The sequence below is a fragment of the Microplitis mediator genome, chromosome 7, assembly GCF_029852145.1.
Source record: "Microplitis mediator isolate UGA2020A chromosome 7, iyMicMedi2.1, whole genome shotgun sequence".
Classification (NCBI taxonomy): domain Eukaryota; kingdom Metazoa; phylum Arthropoda; class Insecta; order Hymenoptera; family Braconidae; genus Microplitis; species Microplitis mediator.
The window spans coordinates 10,667,287-10,685,388 of NC_079975.1; the positions used below are offsets into that span (position 1 = coordinate 10,667,287).

General features: G+C 31.6%; 1 protein-coding gene across 10 annotated transcripts in view; it reads right to left on the bottom strand.

The window, feature by feature from the left end:
* LOC130670868 (rho GTPase-activating protein 100F) overlaps positions 1 to 18,102 on the bottom strand; it is a 48,478-nt gene that overhangs the window by 12,518 nt on the left and 17,858 nt on the right. For 2 of the 10 annotated variants that reach the window (XM_057474469.1, XM_057474468.1), the window contains exons 9-16: positions 16,719 to 17,385; positions 16,479 to 16,642; positions 16,053 to 16,404; positions 15,373 to 15,980; positions 14,563 to 14,979; positions 14,300 to 14,489; positions 13,944 to 14,227; positions 7,713 to 8,687 (exon numbers count right to left, since the gene is read on the bottom strand). In XM_057474469.1, coding sequence (XP_057330452.1) covers positions 8,418 to 8,687; positions 13,944 to 14,227; positions 14,300 to 14,489; positions 14,563 to 14,979; positions 15,373 to 15,980; positions 16,053 to 16,404; positions 16,479 to 16,642; positions 16,719 to 17,385 — 2,952 coding nt within the window. In that variant the 3' untranslated portion in view covers positions 7,713 to 8,417. Of the gene's footprint in view, positions 1 to 7,706; positions 8,688 to 13,580; positions 13,644 to 13,943; positions 14,232 to 14,299; positions 14,490 to 14,562; positions 14,980 to 15,372; positions 15,981 to 16,052; positions 16,405 to 16,478; positions 16,643 to 16,718; positions 17,386 to 18,102 lie in introns of those variants that run through there. The other 8 variants (XM_057474467.1, XM_057474466.1, XM_057474473.1 and 5 more) reach the window with 7 other exon arrangements.

Below are 18,102 nucleotides of genomic sequence, written 5' to 3' on the forward strand. Positions count from 1 at the left end.
TATTAGAAATATGTTTTTAAGCTTTTTAAGGTGATTATGAAGTACTTCAATATTTATAATGATTTTTTTATGCTAAATTTGGCAGAATACAAGAATATAATTTTCATTGTACGAGGTCTCATGAATGAACGCCGCGATCATAATTTTTTTCTGCCATCAAAAGACTGCGTTGTATATAGATCTGATTTAATTTTTAAACATATTATATTGATAACTCACAAGTTATGATGGTGAAACATAACATGCGTGATTTTGAAAAATTTGTAATCTCTATATCTTGTAAGCTACGAAACTCATTAATTTCGAATTAATATTAAATTTAGATTATTATGAATATTTTTGATTGTCGCAAGTTGCATTCAAATCAGTTGATGTTTTCCAAAAATATAATTGAATAAAATCATGTGTCATCCGGCCATACCCGGAATGGATAGGATATTTCTTATTTCAATCAATTTAAAAATTTAACTTTTTGGAAAATTTATCCATGTAACAATTTTTATTACAAGTTGCTGGTCAAGACACTAATTACAAGAATCTTTTAATAGTTACCACATGGATTTGTCCAAGATGATATACACAAGAGAATCTTGTAGCAATCTTGCGCAAGCCTATGGTCACAAGTCCACTAGTTTTCTACGTCTTTCTATAACTATATTACAGTAGGGCCTCGTTATAAGACTATTAGTTTCTCTCTCAAACTATCGCGATACCGGGTTTATAAAAAAGACAGAATGATCGTCTTATAACGAGGTCCACCTGTACTTAATTCATAAATATGCAAGTACATATTGTAATTACTATGGGATTTATTATTTAGAAAATAAACTCCGTATTGATAAAGTTTTCACATCGAGTTGTAACTCCCATTGAGTACTACTAAGCTCTGGAAATATGTGCTAATGGAGAAGATAAAGTGACAAAGACAGTAGTGAGGTAGACAATATAATATGACTGGTCTTGTGCAGACCTGGTGTAAGATATGCCTGAGTATATGTATCAATACATGTTGAGCAAGATATGTTCAATATTCTTGTGCAATTCTTCAAGTATAACATAAGAACAAGTTTTTTAACGAGTCTTACGCAAAACTTGCAATATAAAACTTTGGACCAGTGTCTGCAGCAAGATATATAGTCATATAGAAACCTAGACAACTAGCGGACTTGAGACCAGGTTTGCGTAAAATTGCTACAAGATTTTGTTATATGAATTCATAAAGAAATACACATTGTATTCCTTACTTTAATAAAGAAATCATATTTTAAATTGATTGTGTTCAATATCATTTCAATCATAATTAGAAAGTGTTGACTTCTTTTTTTTTAATATTTTCAATTTATCGTAGCCACTAAGTCAACTAGAAAAATTTGTGTGTAAAATTACATTTTTATGTTTCAAAATTTGTAAAAAGAAACATGTAGATTCGATTGCAATCTTGCGGAATCGATTATCATACCAGACAAAATTTTTAACAATATTTAATTATAATAACAAGAATAGTAAAATTATGTAAAAAAATTTAACAGTTGGCCTGAAGATGTTGGCCAATGAAATATTACCCGGTAAAACAATAAGTGTAAAGGATTGGATTGCCATTCATTTATCAATAAAAATTATCAACCAATCAAAGAATACTTATATTAAATACGTGAATAAAAAATCTATATATACTTTAAAAAAGAATAAAAAAAAACCCTGCAGGCCATCCCTGAAACTTCCCGCTATTTTTGAGCTCAAATCGGTCAAACATATTCCTACCAGTAAATTTTTAAGTTCTTCGAGCTTAAAATGTCGATAGTTATGATTTTTTGAGCTCTCAGAACTCAAAAATGTAGTTTCAGTGCGTTTTGAGCTCTACGAACTCAAAAATTTAGAAGTTATTTGATGAAAACGTTATCTTTAACGGTGAATTTAAATTTGACCTTGGATAGCTTTTGACAGAATTGAATTACTAAAAAATGACTTTAAAGCTTCTTTTTAAAGTATTCAATCCTCTAAAACAAAATGCGAAAAACTTGACTGTACAACGTATCGTTTGTTAGTTACAAAAACCAGAAGGAACAAAAATAATTTTTCCTGTGTTCTTATGGGAAATCGAAAAGTGCGATGCGGACCATCTTAATATTAATATAAAGAGTTCATATTTTAAGAGGCCTATTATCGTACCTAAATAAAACTTTCAAACTTGGTTCCGAGAAACAATTTTTTTTTTAATCACCCTAATATATATTTATATAATGTAATGATGCGTATATGTATGGGAAATTTCACGGCAAATTACTGAATGAAGAGAACCTATATTGTTTGCTGGAAATTCATCACTTTTTTACCCCCAATATCACAAACTTCATTGAAACTAATTAAGTTAAACTCTGGTTTACGCAACTATTAATATAGCCGACGCCTAAGATATATTGAAAACTCAAAGTAAAGATTCCCTGGTGCGACAGTTGAGGATTTTTTTGTTTTGCAACAATTTTTCTCCCTTCATGATAATATTCAGCTTTGCAGATGAGCAAAATATTGTCATGATGAGGGAAAAATAATGGTATAGTTGAGTCCGTAAAAGAATGATCTCCCACCATTTTTCTACAATTAAGTCATTACTGCAAATGCGCGTTAGTGCAAATTCATGAGCTTCATCATAGCCAAGTAGTGGGAGAAAAGATCATTTTTTGCGGACTTAGTTATAGCAGAAAAATCTCAAATTTTCATTTAACGGAGACAACGACGAACATATTGCCGTTCTTTGTTTAGCATAACTTACAATTTTTGACATTATGATATGTATATTTTATGAACAGGAGGAAAATTTTTTTATATGATCGTATATAGTTATGCATACTTATATATAGTTATATAAATGGATATTTTATTATGTAGATCAAGGTCGTAAAGACAGATCTGGCCGACATCCCCTTCAAGGGAAATTTTTATCGAGGCCGAGTGCTGGCGTTACTGTCGGGTAAAAACCAATATAGTTATTTTTATCATTTTTTACAACTCTTTTGAAAAAGCTTTATATGCTTCTAATAGTTCTGCTTTACCATTCACCTACTCGATGATGTTCCTCTCAGTATAAGCTAAGACTCGGCTTCAATAACAAACCCATCGTATCAATGATTCAAGTATAGGATTGTTCAGACCTGTCTATACGACCGTGATAAAAGTTAGATATTTTTGAATGTAAACAGATATAAATAATATCTAAATCTTGATATCCAGTTATATATGATTATGTATGATTTTACAAATTTACGAATAACGTTATAAATGATATATTGTACATCTAATGCGTAAACGCGTTGGGTATGCATTATAATCAACTCAAAATTAACTTGTTCATCACTAAAGTTAAATTATTTCTATACTTTTTATAGTACACATAAATAAGTATAAATATATATCAAAATTTAGGAAATTGATTGAAAATTAATCCTCAGACAATATTTAATCGCTTCGTACTTTCTCTACACAGAAAAAACAGATATCTTGAGTCAAGAAAATATTTTTGAAGACAAACGTTTTCGGGAACCAAGTCAAGATTTTCTTGAGCCAAGAGAATTCGTCTTGGTTGGAGAAGATTTCTACTTTATCTGAGAAAATTTAGGTCTCCAAAAAAATTTTCTTGAATCAAGAATATTTACCTTCAGTCGAGAATTTTTTTTTTTGTGTGTAGTTTAAAAAAAATTTATTTAATACAAAAACTTATAGATCCATGTCAATGAATGTATACTTGTATTCCTGAGGAATTGAAGCCGATTGAAATCATAATTTAAATCATTTTCTTTAATCGTATACTATGAACACTTAGAAGTCGACAGCGCGTCAAAATTTGAGCGGCCTTTTAATTCTGTCTTTTGAATTTTTTTTCTTTTGATGCTTATCACATTTCTCAGCATTGAAACGATCTCACAGTTAAGCATGAAAAACGCGATCGATTAAAATTTAGAAAGGATTTAATATATTTTTTTTTTTCAAGACTTACAAATACACTAAGACATGAATTTCAGAAGATTATTTTTTATTTAATCGTAAGCAATTGCAGTGTGTATTTTTGAATTCCCTAACATTTCCCATAATATAAACAAATATAGTTCCTTAGGTAAGTAGTAAGTCCACAAATGTTTAAAAGATGACAATGTTTTTGTTTCAGGAAGTTTATTTAAATTTTTCGTGTAGAGGCAATAAGTTCAAAATTACAGGCAATTTTATGCCAATTTTTATTAAAATGTAACTTTCAAGCTTCGTAACTGGAGAATTATTAGTTGTACAAACTTGACTTTAATAAATTTTTTTGTAGCAAATATTATGTCGTGTATAAGTTTGATATTCATTTTTTCCAGAAAAATTCAGCTGAAACTGACAACAAAAATTTCCCATGTTCTTAAATATCGAATTTTTTAATGCCTAAGCCTCTAATTGACTTAGAACTTTTTTTTATGAATTATCAGTTTTTCAACTAGGAGAGAAATAAAAAAATTACTGCAAAATGAAACACCTTTATGCAGATACATACAGACAACCACACATTTCTCTGCAAATAATCAGAGTAGTTTTCTAGAACCTTAAAATATTGACATCTCATAAAAAGTCGGATTTCTCGAAAAAAGTTGGAAATGAATTATTACTGTGACAATTTATAATGATGTCAAAGTCACTTTAGTTGTTCCCCGATGAGATATAGAAGAGAATTATATTAAAGTAAATATTGTTAAGACAAAACTTGAAGAATGATGAATTTTGATATGGATGAATATTTAAATCTCCATATTATCAAATGTTTACAATGAACGCAAATTGTAGAATTTTCTTCAAAAAACTATCTTTCGATCGCCAATAGGATAAATCATTTACGATAGAAACAATAATTCGAAAATTTTACGATTTTACTTCATGTGCGATTTAAATGGGAAATAACAAAAAAAACAAATTGACAGTTCTCATAAAGTTTACTATTGAACTCATATTATTGAGCTCGATTTTCGAGTTCAAAAGTCTTTAAATGTATAGAAGTGAGTAGCTTGGATGAAAATATAATTTATCAATCTAAAATAGCCAATCGACTAAAGGAGCAAGTTGCGCATGACCGAATCAGCATATTTAACAGTGTTCTAGTGTTAAAATTTTCGAAATCATAAAAATTTAACTTTGAAATTGAAAAAAAACCCTTTTCAGATACCCATAAAATTTCCTAAAGGGTCGAAGCGTTTTGCATTGTCCTGGTGGCTTTAATTATAGTAGAATTATAATAAATTCTGCCCACCGTATTTGACGATGAAACCTACCGTAAAATTTGTTAATTCTACCCTCTAAAAATGAATTAGTGAAATTCACTGCGACAGTGGATAGTGACTATTTCTACAGCTATACCACTAATTCAACCAGTGGTATACTTATAGCTGGTTCCCAGTGAATATTCACTAATTCGAAGTGAATTCCACGGATTCATTTTTAGAGAGTACCGTAATTTATAATGTATAACTGTAATTTACGATGAATTCACCTATTTTACGATATACTTATCGACCTTACGTTTCATTTACCGTGTTTACGTTAGGCATTTACCGTAAGACTACAATAGATTTACTGTAGTTTACAGTATATCGGTATAAAACCGTAATTTACGGTATTTTATCGTAATTTACCATAAATTAGCTCCACCAGAATGGCCGTTAGCTGCATTGTGTATTTTAAAAAAAATTTTTACCCGTGTATACACATATAGATAGGAAATTTAATGTCAAATCACCTATTTTTAATTTTACTCTCTAAAAATGAATCAGTGAAATTCACTGCAAATTAGTGAATATGCACTGAGAAACAGCTACAAGTATACAACTGGTTGAATTAGTGGTATACTTATAGCTGTAGAAATAGTGGTTATCCACTGATTCGCAGTGAATTTCTCTAATTCATTTTTAGAGAGTATTTTTTTTTATTTTTGGTTTGGCTCATTTTTTCAGATGTTTGTGTGTGTTGACAGGTCCTTTAAATCTTAGCACAATCACTGTAAGCTAGTGACCCATGAAAAAACTTTTCTGATCAGCTTATATATAGTTTGATATGGTATATATGGTCGTATTAGAAAATTGTTTAAAGATGCATGGTTACATCTCCCCTAATATGGTTATATATATTCTTATATAATTTTTTTATATGGTCTTATATGGCTTGACATATGTACCCTGATATTCTCATATCTGTTTATATTGAAAAATATTTTACCGGAATATACAAAATCATATGCGCACATATCAGGCTATTTTTGGCTGTATGTATTAAAACTTGAATTCCTTATTGACACATCAATATGGATTATTTATATTTGGCCATACTAGGCCTTATTAGAAAATTTTTTCAAGGGGTGTTGAATTTTTTAGTAACACAAAAATTTGTTGATTTAATTTATCAGAGAAATTTATAACTTCTGGATGATTCATGGTAACAAAATTTTCATAGAGGTCATTTTATTTGTCTTGTTACAAGGTTTGAAAAAAAAAAAAAAAAACATCCATAACACATTTATTCACAGTTTTTTTTTATTTGAATATGAGTTTTGATTTTCGTAAAGTACCATATTTTATATCACCTTGGGATTTAAATATTTTTTATTATTTATTATTTCTTAGAATTTTTTTCTTTTTTGGCGAGATTACATTTTTATGTCATCTATGTTTCAATAATTACTATCCAATTAAATAGTAGGCGTGGCAATTCCAAAGTCGTAATCATAAAAAGTACGGAAGTTTTACATTTAGTTTCATTATTCCATTTTTCTATAGTAAAATTTAGTATTTTTTATAATTATAACTCTATTTTTATGTGTGCTACTCAATTTAATAGTTATTGTGCAAAAAAAAAAAAAAAAAAATTATAATTGAAAAGCATAAATAATAAAAAGTGACAAACAATCCAAAATGTCGTACTTTAAGAAACGTCAAGTCGTTTTACTCTATCTTGTTAAAGTGAACAAACGATACTATCCTTGTTGCGCACCGGAATTAATGAAAACTTCGTCCACACTTTTTACATAAAGAAATGAAAATTTTCGAAAATTAAAAACGTAGATTACGAGATGTTAGAATAATGCATCAATCCTTGTTCTTCTTTTTGGGTTCGAATGTTTTTTTTTGTTTATTGAGAAAAATACTTGGACGAAAATAACTATTGACCCTCTAAGAAAATCAAATTTTAAATTCAAACTCGACAATAACTGTGAAGAAATCATTCCTTTTAGATATTCTTTCAGAAATTTAATTGCAAGACAAATGAAATTCCCTCTATAAAAACAATTTTTAATCTACCAGAAGTTATAAATTTTACTAATTTATAATCACAATTTTTATGAATTACTGAAATTTTTAAAACTCATAAATTGACAATGATTTAGCGCAAAAAAATGAAAAAGTAAGTTCCTTTCCACACATAATAATATTTAAAAACAGAAGCCAATCCAAAAATTTAAAAAATAGGAAATTTGGTAAGGAATGACCCATATATATAAATATATATAGCAATATGGTGATTATTTTCGTACTTTATTTAAATTCGATGATTTTTTTAACAGTAATAACTTCTTAAGTAATCTAGTAAAATCATGTAGATTTTGTCTTATTGACATTGTAATCAATAATACAATTCAAACCTTTGATTTTTCTGTCATACCTACTCTTTTAACTTTTTCTTATGAAATTTTAATCACTTGAAAATGTAATACTGATATTCGAAGTACTTTAAAATTTTCGAGGGATTCGTTTAAAAAAAATGTTCGATTGTTTTGATAAAAATAGTCATAAATCAAATTATGGCTAAATTTAAAAACAAACGTAAGTACTAGAAAGAAAAAAACAATTATCTTACTCGACGAAACAAATGAAAAGTCTTAAACAGATCTACTAAAGTTCCAGTAGATCTATTTAGACATGACACTTTTTTGAGAGTCTATACTTGTACTCAGATCAATTACATCAGACGTGATTCTCTTACTTTTTCCGGGCATAATAATAACACACACTTGCTCACAAATTATATACTTTGATATTTTACGAAGCATCTATTTTAATCAAGAGGTATCGAGACCCATGTTTTATTATAAATCTCATGATTGAAAAATTGAAATATAAACGCGATCGATAAAAAATGTCCGAGTCGGTTGGACATGACTTTATTTTTACGGGATACTAATGTTAATACAATTATTATTATTGTTAATATAATAAATATTATTAATTTATATGGTTACCAAAGATTTGGTTCCAATTGATGCATTGGTCAGACTGTGTATTAATGTGTATTAATCGAACAGATATGAAAAGACTTTTGGCGTTATCTTGTAAATTTTATTTAATTTGTGCCGACTTATTTGTTATGATTGATATCTTACCAATAGTTTGACAAATTTCATTAAATATTTAAAGTTCGTTACGTTTTAAAATTTGATCATCATCACTAACTTCACCATCAGTTTCAACTCCGTGTTCACGATCATTTGATTGTGGTTGATTTCCTTCTTCAGTGTCTGCATTACTTGTTGGAGTACTTTGTTCGATTCTAGTTGAATTCATTATTGTTGAAGACGTTGTTTCAGTCGTCGAATTAGATTTATTTTGTATACTTTTGTTATTTGGCTCAGGTGAAGCTGATTCCTCACTGCTAGGTGAACCGGGAGATGATATTATCACCTGTACATAAGTATTTCATCAATGTATTATAAAATTAAAGTTTATAATCAATAAAGAAAAATAGTTAATAATAAAATGCTGCTAATAACGTGTGACGAGACGATCATCATTTTTGTTATATATTATTTAAACTATTCACGTGGCTGTTCAGAGGAAGATTTTTTTTGTTATGGGTTGTTTCAAGGACCAAGAGTCGAGGAGAGAATTATTCGTAAGAATGCTTCACCGAGAGCCTCACGTGATGTGCTTACGGGCCTGGAGGAACTTAAATCGACCCACCAGTTCGATCTGTACTATCGGTGTTTTCTCTTACTATCTAATCAGTTGAGGGACCTTGTTTAGAAAATCTCAGAGAATATAATAGATTCTCATAAATTCCCATAGAGATTTTATAAAAATGAATGAGTTCTATACGAAGTGCTATAGTTAAGTATAGGGCCTTATCCATACTGCTATAAGAATCTATCGGATTTTTTAAGAAGGGGATATTCATAGTAGGGTGGCAGGAGCGACACTGTTCGAGCCTATTTGGCGCGTCCACTAGGGTGGAGCGACAAAATCAATTAAACGGTTAATAACCTGTATCGACGTCTCATCCTAGATAGTGCTGCATCCATATATCAGCAGTCGCCATGTGGAAGTTGATGGACAACTTCGAGGGTAGCAGGGAGGAGGATATTCTTCTCTAGACTACCATTTAAGTGTACAAACACATTTATTTTTGTATTATTAAAATCTAATTATTTTAATGGAATCTGTTTATCCAAATTTCTGATGATTATTCCTTACCGTAATTACTGACTGTATTGAGGATATTATTTCTATGGGCCGAGAGATCGTCTGATTGGTATTTGTTAAAAGAAAGTTATTCGTCGTTATAATCAAGAATTGAGCGATTTATATTACACGAGATAAATTATTCACACCTATCTGAGTAGCTAATAAGATATTCTACTGTAAAATCACCAGATAAATCAGATCATTTCGGTGAGTGACAACACGGGTCAGCCTTCAGGAAGAATATTGTCGTATTAACAGGGTTTATCAGATATTTTCTGCTGGGTTTTTTTCGGAAACAAAATTTCTAAATACAAACTACAGACTGCACATTGATGCATTACTTGTCTAATCTAGCGAAGTGCGCTTTAATTTTTTGATAATATTTGTTTGTTTAAAAAAAAACTCGGCCAAAGTTTTCATTTATTGCACAAGTGCAACAAAGATAATAGGGGAAAAGAGGGTCAATTGAACCAGTATGCTTAAAAAATCGAAAATAATAAAAAAGTGAGTCGTCCTTTTAGAATTATATTTGAATACACTAAACCTTAGTTTGACAAAAATTTGGAACCATTGTGATGATTTAATTTTGAAAAATTCAAGTTTTTATGTTTTTAGGCATCTGAACTTTTTTTCAACTCTTAACAAATTGTTTAATAATTTTTTAATTTTCAAATGTAATCTTAAAATTTTTTTTGTAATACCTTCTCACGTATATTATTCATAAATTTCTAACTTTACTTCTAGTAAAATAGTTCTTGAATAATTTTTTTTTTACTAATTATTTAAATAAAATTAGATGGATTCAATTGAACCAGTACTCTCAGGGACGGTTGAACTGCACGAGCCGCACTGTGAGCATCTGACATGCGCGAGCATCTTGACTGAATGTGAAAAAAAAGCTAAATTAGTAACCTATAAAAAAAAAATCGATCTATCGGTTGACCCTACGGGACAGCCCTAAAACCCCGCTATTTTCGAGCTCCTTGAGCTCGGAAACATTGTTGTGAATACATTTCCGAGCTCTTCGAGCTCGAAAATACTTTAGTATGCCGTTGTTTTCGAAAAAAAACGTTTATTACCAGTTTTTCTCCAACGATATCTCTCAAACGAATTGACCGATTGAGACGGTTAAGGTGGCAATTGACGCGTTTTATTGAGTCCTAAAGCTGATCAGATTTTGGAATTGATTTATCTGATCGTTTTTGAAATATTTCAAAAAAACTAAAAGAAAACATTTTTTTTATTTCTTTCGACAACGGTTTCTTTTGAACGAATGAACCGATTTTGATGGTTGAAGTGGCATTCGACGCGGCTTATAAAGTTTTAGAGCTGATTAGATTTTTGAATCAATCCATCGAGCACATTACAAGTTATCCAAAAAAAAAAAAAACATTTTTGAAAAAATTTTATTTTTAGAATATCTCCGAACGAGCCCTACCGATCAAGCTCAATTTTTTCAGCTTTTAGATATTCACAAGCCGCGTCGAATTCCACCGTGACGATCAAAATCGGTTCATCCGTTCAAAAGTTACAGATATGTACGTACATACATACATACATACATAAACTCGGACGTCATCTTGAAATTAGTCAGATTAGCTTCCGAGAACCTCAAAACGTCAAGATCTCTTAGAAATTCGATTTTCGAAAATCGGACCGAAACCAATAACTTCTCGAATTTTAAAAATTTCCAATTTTCTTAGCGGGAAGTTAAATATAATTATATTGACAGAAGTTTTAAAAGTGATTGTTATAACATATAATGTTTTATAAAATAATTAATATTATTAGACGTGTTGTAATTTTAGTTTTGAGCTGTAATGAATAGTAAATTATTCATCAAAGTCATTCGTTTGTGGTTCTAATACTCTTGGTTCAATTATCCCCGACTAGTGGTTCAATTGCCCCTACAAAAGGGACGATTGAACCATTTGATGCAGTTGTACGATTTCGTATTTATTAAAAATTTTTATCATTTGTTAAGATATGTGCTTATGAGAAATGATAGTCTATATAATAAAGTATAATTTCATTTTTAAAAAAGTTATCATTTTGCTTTTATTTATCTCTAAAAAAAAATTTTTCAAGTATTTTTGGTTCAGTTGACCTCCCTTCTCCCCTATCGTTCATGGACTTGAGTTTAATGAAGAGAAAAGTGCGAACCTCTCTTAAGCCTCAACGTAAGAGTTAATTATTGGGTCCTCAGCCATTTCAAACCCCGATTACCTTCGATGTAAATAAATCGAATACTGAATTGGTATATGATAAATAAATGGTTAATGATCTTGAGTAGATTGATTGTGTGGAGATTCAGTTAAATAAATAAATTTCAAACGTGTAACTTATATTTCACCGTTTTCGAATGAGGAATAAGTTGCACTGTTTCAAATTATATCAAGTTATTGAATACTCAGTAGTAACAAAATAATATTTAATAATCTACGCACTCGAACTGCGAGTATCTATTTTTGTTTTGCCAGTTGGAACAAGCTAATCATAGAGCAAGATAAGTTAACGAATTCGGATAAGTCACTTACTTTACTGCCCTAAATGTGTAATATACTATTTTCATGATACCAGCATTGACACTTAAAGTTTCAGTGTCTCCAGAACCAGACGAAATAAGCTAATTTCAAGCCGATGCTCCAAACAACTGCTAGCGAATTCGTAATTCACAAATACTTTCATACAGTGGGCCGAAACATACGTGTTTTTTCCCTTGAGAAGAAACACAATTGTTTCTGCCCGGTGTTAGTTATATTTAATGTTCATTTGCAGCCTTATTACTCTCATTTATTTACTTGTCACTCCAGTTTACTCATTTCATTTTTTAAGTGACAGTTTTAATTAATCAAATAAAATTTCTAAAAACTGAGTGAAAATAATATTTTCGTCTTATTTGCCATTTAATAAGTGACTGTAAATCACACATTTCTCATTCTCTAACAGTTTTCCGCATCATCGGCTTGAAATTAACTTGTTTTTTACTGGCTGCTGACATTGAATCTTGAAGTTCCGATGCAGGTAATCATGAAAAATATAGTGTGTGACTCAGGATAAAACTCTATTTCAGACTAGGGTGAAGTTGGCTGCCTGAGCCGCAGGCGAGGGCTGACATCACCTGCAGTCACACACCATATTTTTCATAAGAATATTTTATATCGAGATTATTATCAAGTGAGATATTTTTAATTAAATGAGATATTTTTGAATTAAGAGTTTTTTGACTGAGATTTTATTACTGAGATCATTGAGATGAGATATCACGGTAAAAAATATTTTGCGGATATCACTATGCCAGTATGAGCGTGAACGCCATACTGTATGGTATCGAAGATTTTTATACGTTGTAAAATTGTCTGCATAGATGATTCGATCAATGCGGGAATTGTAACATTGGCGATAGTTGCCGCGGACGCTGCAATGTCAGTATGGCCGTCAGGCCCATATTGCGTTGCCGTGTCCACAATACTTCTGGCAAATAAACCTAGTCTAACTACATCTATATAGTTTTAGTGGTAATACGATAGTTATATTATAGTATACATTGATTGACACGCCAAAAATTACGGCGGGAAAAACTAGTAGTAGCATTGTGCCCTCGGCATTGTAGTATGGGTCTCAGGGCCATGCTGTTTTGCCGTGCCTGATATGCATACGTGTGAGCAATACAATAGCTGCAGTACTATACAGTATAGTAAATAACGCCAGACTTCTGGGACTCGTTACAATACTGCCTTGGAATATTTCTAATACTATTTTAGTATCTGTCTTGGGACCATACAAGTATGGTGTTGAACGCCATGCATTTATTACCGTGTATAAATGGCATGCGCTCTTTCGTCGATTCGTACGGAGAAATGATAATTAAGTAAAGTAGGAATTTAAGCGACATAAATGACAGAAAAGATTAGTAAAAAATAATGTGAAAATAGGAGATCCTGTACTTTTTTCAATTTACGTAACTAATTAATTGATTATTTAATTACGTAATGAGAAATCTGTTTTTACTTATTCTATATTTTTGTCATGGCAAAAAACTCATGAGACTAATGATCAAACTGATAATGAACTGGCTATTATCTGGGGGGAAGAACCTTAAGGATCGAGTACCTGTGCAGAAGCGTTGTCTCTGTGCTGTCAGCTGTTTGGTAGAGTTGGCAAATTGCGTTAGCTCTAAATAAATATCATAAGAAAAGAAATAAATAATTAAAATGAGATCAGCCAAGCAACTTTCTGAATGACTTTTTTCTAATTTATTGTTTAACATAATCGATGAAAAACGAATAAAAATATTAAAAAAAAAAAAAAAAAAAAAATTTGAAAATCTCCGTACGAGTGCATCCCACATAATAAAATGCATAGAATAATATAAATAGAAATAAAATTTGTGCACAAGCCTATCATTTTTTTTTAATTTTTCATAATTATGATTATTTTGTTTTTTTAAATTTTTAAATCTGTCGAATTTAATACCTGATTTGATTTGCCCTGTAGTGGTGGACGAGTTGATGGGGCGTATCCCATAGGAGCTAAACTGAGAGATGGATGATGAAGTGAGAGTGGCGGCTGCCAAGGCTGCGCGGTTCGAGTTAATGTGCCCTGATATACAGGATTTTGTTGTTGCTGGGATAACTGATGAAGTTGTGGTAGTGATGGATGGTGATTGCTGATAATATTGCTGCTGCTGGTACTGCTGGTAAGCCCGATTGCTGGCGTAACTCGAGGAAGTGTTGAACCGACTGAAGAAATCTTCCGAACTGTCTGTGACAAAATCCGCTGATTACTCAGTTCATGTCAAATGTAAGCTATACATTCATTGAAAACATTACCTGACTTGACTGGCCATATCTCAAGAAGGTATTTCAGAACTGCAATGGGTTGTTGAAAATCTAAAAGCGATGAGTCATCTGAATGTAACATTAATACTGGTCCGAAACAAACCGCCAAACTGGCTGGTGACATTTTGTTACATTGTGACAACACCAATGCTAAATGATCCAATAAATATATCAAGGTACACTAGAACCAAAAAAAAAATATTAGAGGTATAGATAATGGAAAATAAATTGAATTACAGACAACTGATTTTTACCTTATTCACTTTTGGTAAACAGTCAAGAATGCTAAACATGAGTTTAGCATTACCTTGTGGATCATCTGGGAGACATACAGCTAATGCATCAACCATCATTTGATAGAGGCACTTAGTGAACAGTGGTTCTGGTAGTTCTCTTAAATAATCTTTAAGTACTCCCGTAATGACATTAATGTCAGGCACATTATCAGGAGAAAGATCTACTGATCTAGCATTGCGCTCAAAGGCCTCTCTAAGTATTCTTTTCTTAGTAGCTGATCCACAAAGCCTATACAAACCAATTATATCAAGTCCTCGTCTTTCAACTTCTTCAACGCAGCGCCAGACGATTATTGGAATATTTATTGCATTGTTCATTGCCAATGCTGTGGAAACCCCACCAGGCACTCCACCAGTTTTACTCTCTCTACTGACCTTAAATTGCACACAAAATCAAAAATTCAATATCAGGACAGTATGGCTCTACGTAAAACGGTATTTATTAAGACTTAGATGATGATTCTAATTTCAAAGTCTATTATCATCTAACATTTATCTAGTATGGATAAACTAACAAATATTTCAATGTGATTTAAACGGAAAATCGAATTTTTTGATGAGCTAAGTCTGTAATTGACTGAGAATATATATATATATATATATATATATATATATATATATATATATATATATATATATATATATATATATATATATAAAAATATATATTCGTACAGAAATATGCATATGGTATTTTTACTGCAGTTATACAAGTAGTCGAGCCTATGGAGACACGACAAAAATATTAAACAAACGAGTAATACTAACCACTGTATCTAGATCGACGCCGAAAAGAGGCGCGATTCTAGTGGTCAAAGATATAACTGGAAGTCCTCGTCTTTTGAATGTTTGATGAGCATCTGTATAACGTAATCTTAAGTAAATAGTTCCTCGAGGCTCCACTTTAAGAGCTAATTGATGGATTGGAGACTCTTTAAGTAGTGTCGCAAGATGAACTGATCCTTTGTAGCATAATTTATGCCTATGTTGGGGATCCCACGAATAAACAAGTAAGTCAAGTTGACGATTTCCGACTAAATCTAATTCAAAGGTTTCATCCCAATCAAACATAAGATCACCCGTACGTACAACAGTACGGGCTTTATGCACTCGATCACATTCTAAAACGCAGTATAGATCTCTTAAACCACAATTAGCTATATTCGGTTGACCTGATGGTGTAGAAGGTGTTGTAGCAGCTGATGAAGATGTCGTTGATCGAAGACCACGACCAGCCAGAAGATGGACCCAGAGTAATCCACTGATACCGCTAGTGAAATCACTACTAGAAGTATCACCGAGGGAACTTAATAGCGAGCTTGTTGAGCTAGGCGTGCCAACTATTGGTGGCTTTTCTATTTTATACTTAAGAAATTCTGTAAATAGTATTAGCAAATTTAGATTGGATAATGGACGAGAAATGAAAAAAAAAATAATAAAACACTTACCTGCAGGATTAATATCTAGCAGTCTTTGATCTTGAGTTCTTGTCGGGGTTGGTGTAGGTATATTTCTAGTTTGTTCTAATTCTAATAAATTTCTGATTCTTCTTACAGAATTTGCTCGTTGATTAGCAACTGTACTTAAAGAAGGTTTCTGTCCATTTAAAACAGTCCTAGCATTTGGAGTTACTGAAGTAGATCGTTGTCCTGGTCCAGGCCGATGAGACGTCGAACTTACTGCTGTGGAAGCTCTCAAATTAGCCAAATTGACTTGCTGAGCCGATGCGGATCTTGTGGAAAGTCGATCTAGCGTACTTGGTAGAGGCCTATACGAACCATAGTTCCCATACTCGGATTTCTTTAAATGCATAAAATTGACAGTTAATGGGCAAAATTATAATTATTCTTTTAGAGATATAAATCTGTGTTAACCTGATTGACCGCAGCATGAATATTCTCAGCACTATAAGTGTACCGCGGTGGTCTGTTGGTTGTCGCTCTTATTTGCTCATACAATGCACTCGTACTCGGTGTCCGACTTAACCACGCTCGATATTCATCAGATGTAAATACACTAGGGGATGAAGGTATCCTTCCTAAAAATTATAATTAAGAGTTACTAGAAAAACTTTGTATTTATTTAATAAGACATATCATTTCAATCAAAGGTACCTCTATCACGTCTAAATGACGGTAATTCAGGTGCTGAAAGTGCACCATCACTATCTTCCTGATCAATAAGACCTGAAGCAACAGTAGTAAGTCCTGTTCGAAGATTTGGCTGTTGCGGTAATGCTCTTCCACTACGAGGTAGTGAATTTGATCTTAAACCACCTGAACTTTGGCCAATTTGAGTTCTTGACATTGTTGCCAAATGAGACACTGCATTACTTTGAGATTGATCTTTCATATTGTGTCTATAGTAATAATATGTTGATCGTGGGGAATTAGAACAAGTAGCCTCAGTATCCGAAGCATAATCAATAGAAGGTCGATGTCTTCTTGTCAATATTCCAAATTGATTCTGATTTCGTTGTGACGAAGAGGGAACATCAGTCTGAGTACCATATCTCGTGTTATATCGCAAAGTAGAAGAACCTGATTTTAAATTTGATCTTAGGAGAGTATGGCGTGCTGGAGTCGAAATATTTGTATAATCTACTCGTGGTAGATGCTGATCTGAACCACTTCGTGGCATTATTCTTCCACTTGGTGTATGTTGAGAATATCCGTATCCTTGGGTTTGCCCTGAAAGTCTGTTTCCTGCCGATTGAATACCACCAGCTGACATTCGACGATTGCCATTCGGCATCATAGGGCTTGTGTAAAACGAATGTACCTGATCAGAATATAAATTTCAAGATAGAATGTTTTGGAAATTTTATTCGGCAACCAATTTACACTCTCGAATATCATTATAATTATTATTATATTCAATAACAGTACTTATAAAATTGATAGTACTTTTTATGGATAATTATGTAAGTAAGGGACTTAATACTTGTTATCATTATTATTATTATCTTGCGAATGTTACGCCGTAACAGAAAGAAGAGATGGAAAATGAATTAAGGAATAAAGTGTAACTCATATATGAGTTTTCTAGGACACTTATTTAAGTCTCGGGGCAACTATTGGTTCATGAAATAATGAGTATCCCTATCATATAAAGGAAATGAAAAATCTGTGAAGCTAAAGTATTTGTAACGTGATTCACTAAGAGCTCAAAACAGCATAAAAATTTATACAATTAATACAGCAATTTCTTCCAATTAATAACTAACCGGAATTTGAATTTATTTTATTCTGTCTAACGATCATGTTCTTCGATGATAAATTTTTTAAAAAAGTCCCAAAATATTGCACACCTCAATCGCGAAAGCGTTGAATGGGCTTTACTGTCGCTCTTTCGCTTTCGGCCCTTTCACTAACTTTAAATCCTCTTTACTTTCTTTATAGTACACCAAAGTTGTTAAAAGTAGATATTATTTTAAAGGAAATTTATTAAGGAACATTGTTCAATATAACATTTAGTTGATTCATAATGAGATTAATT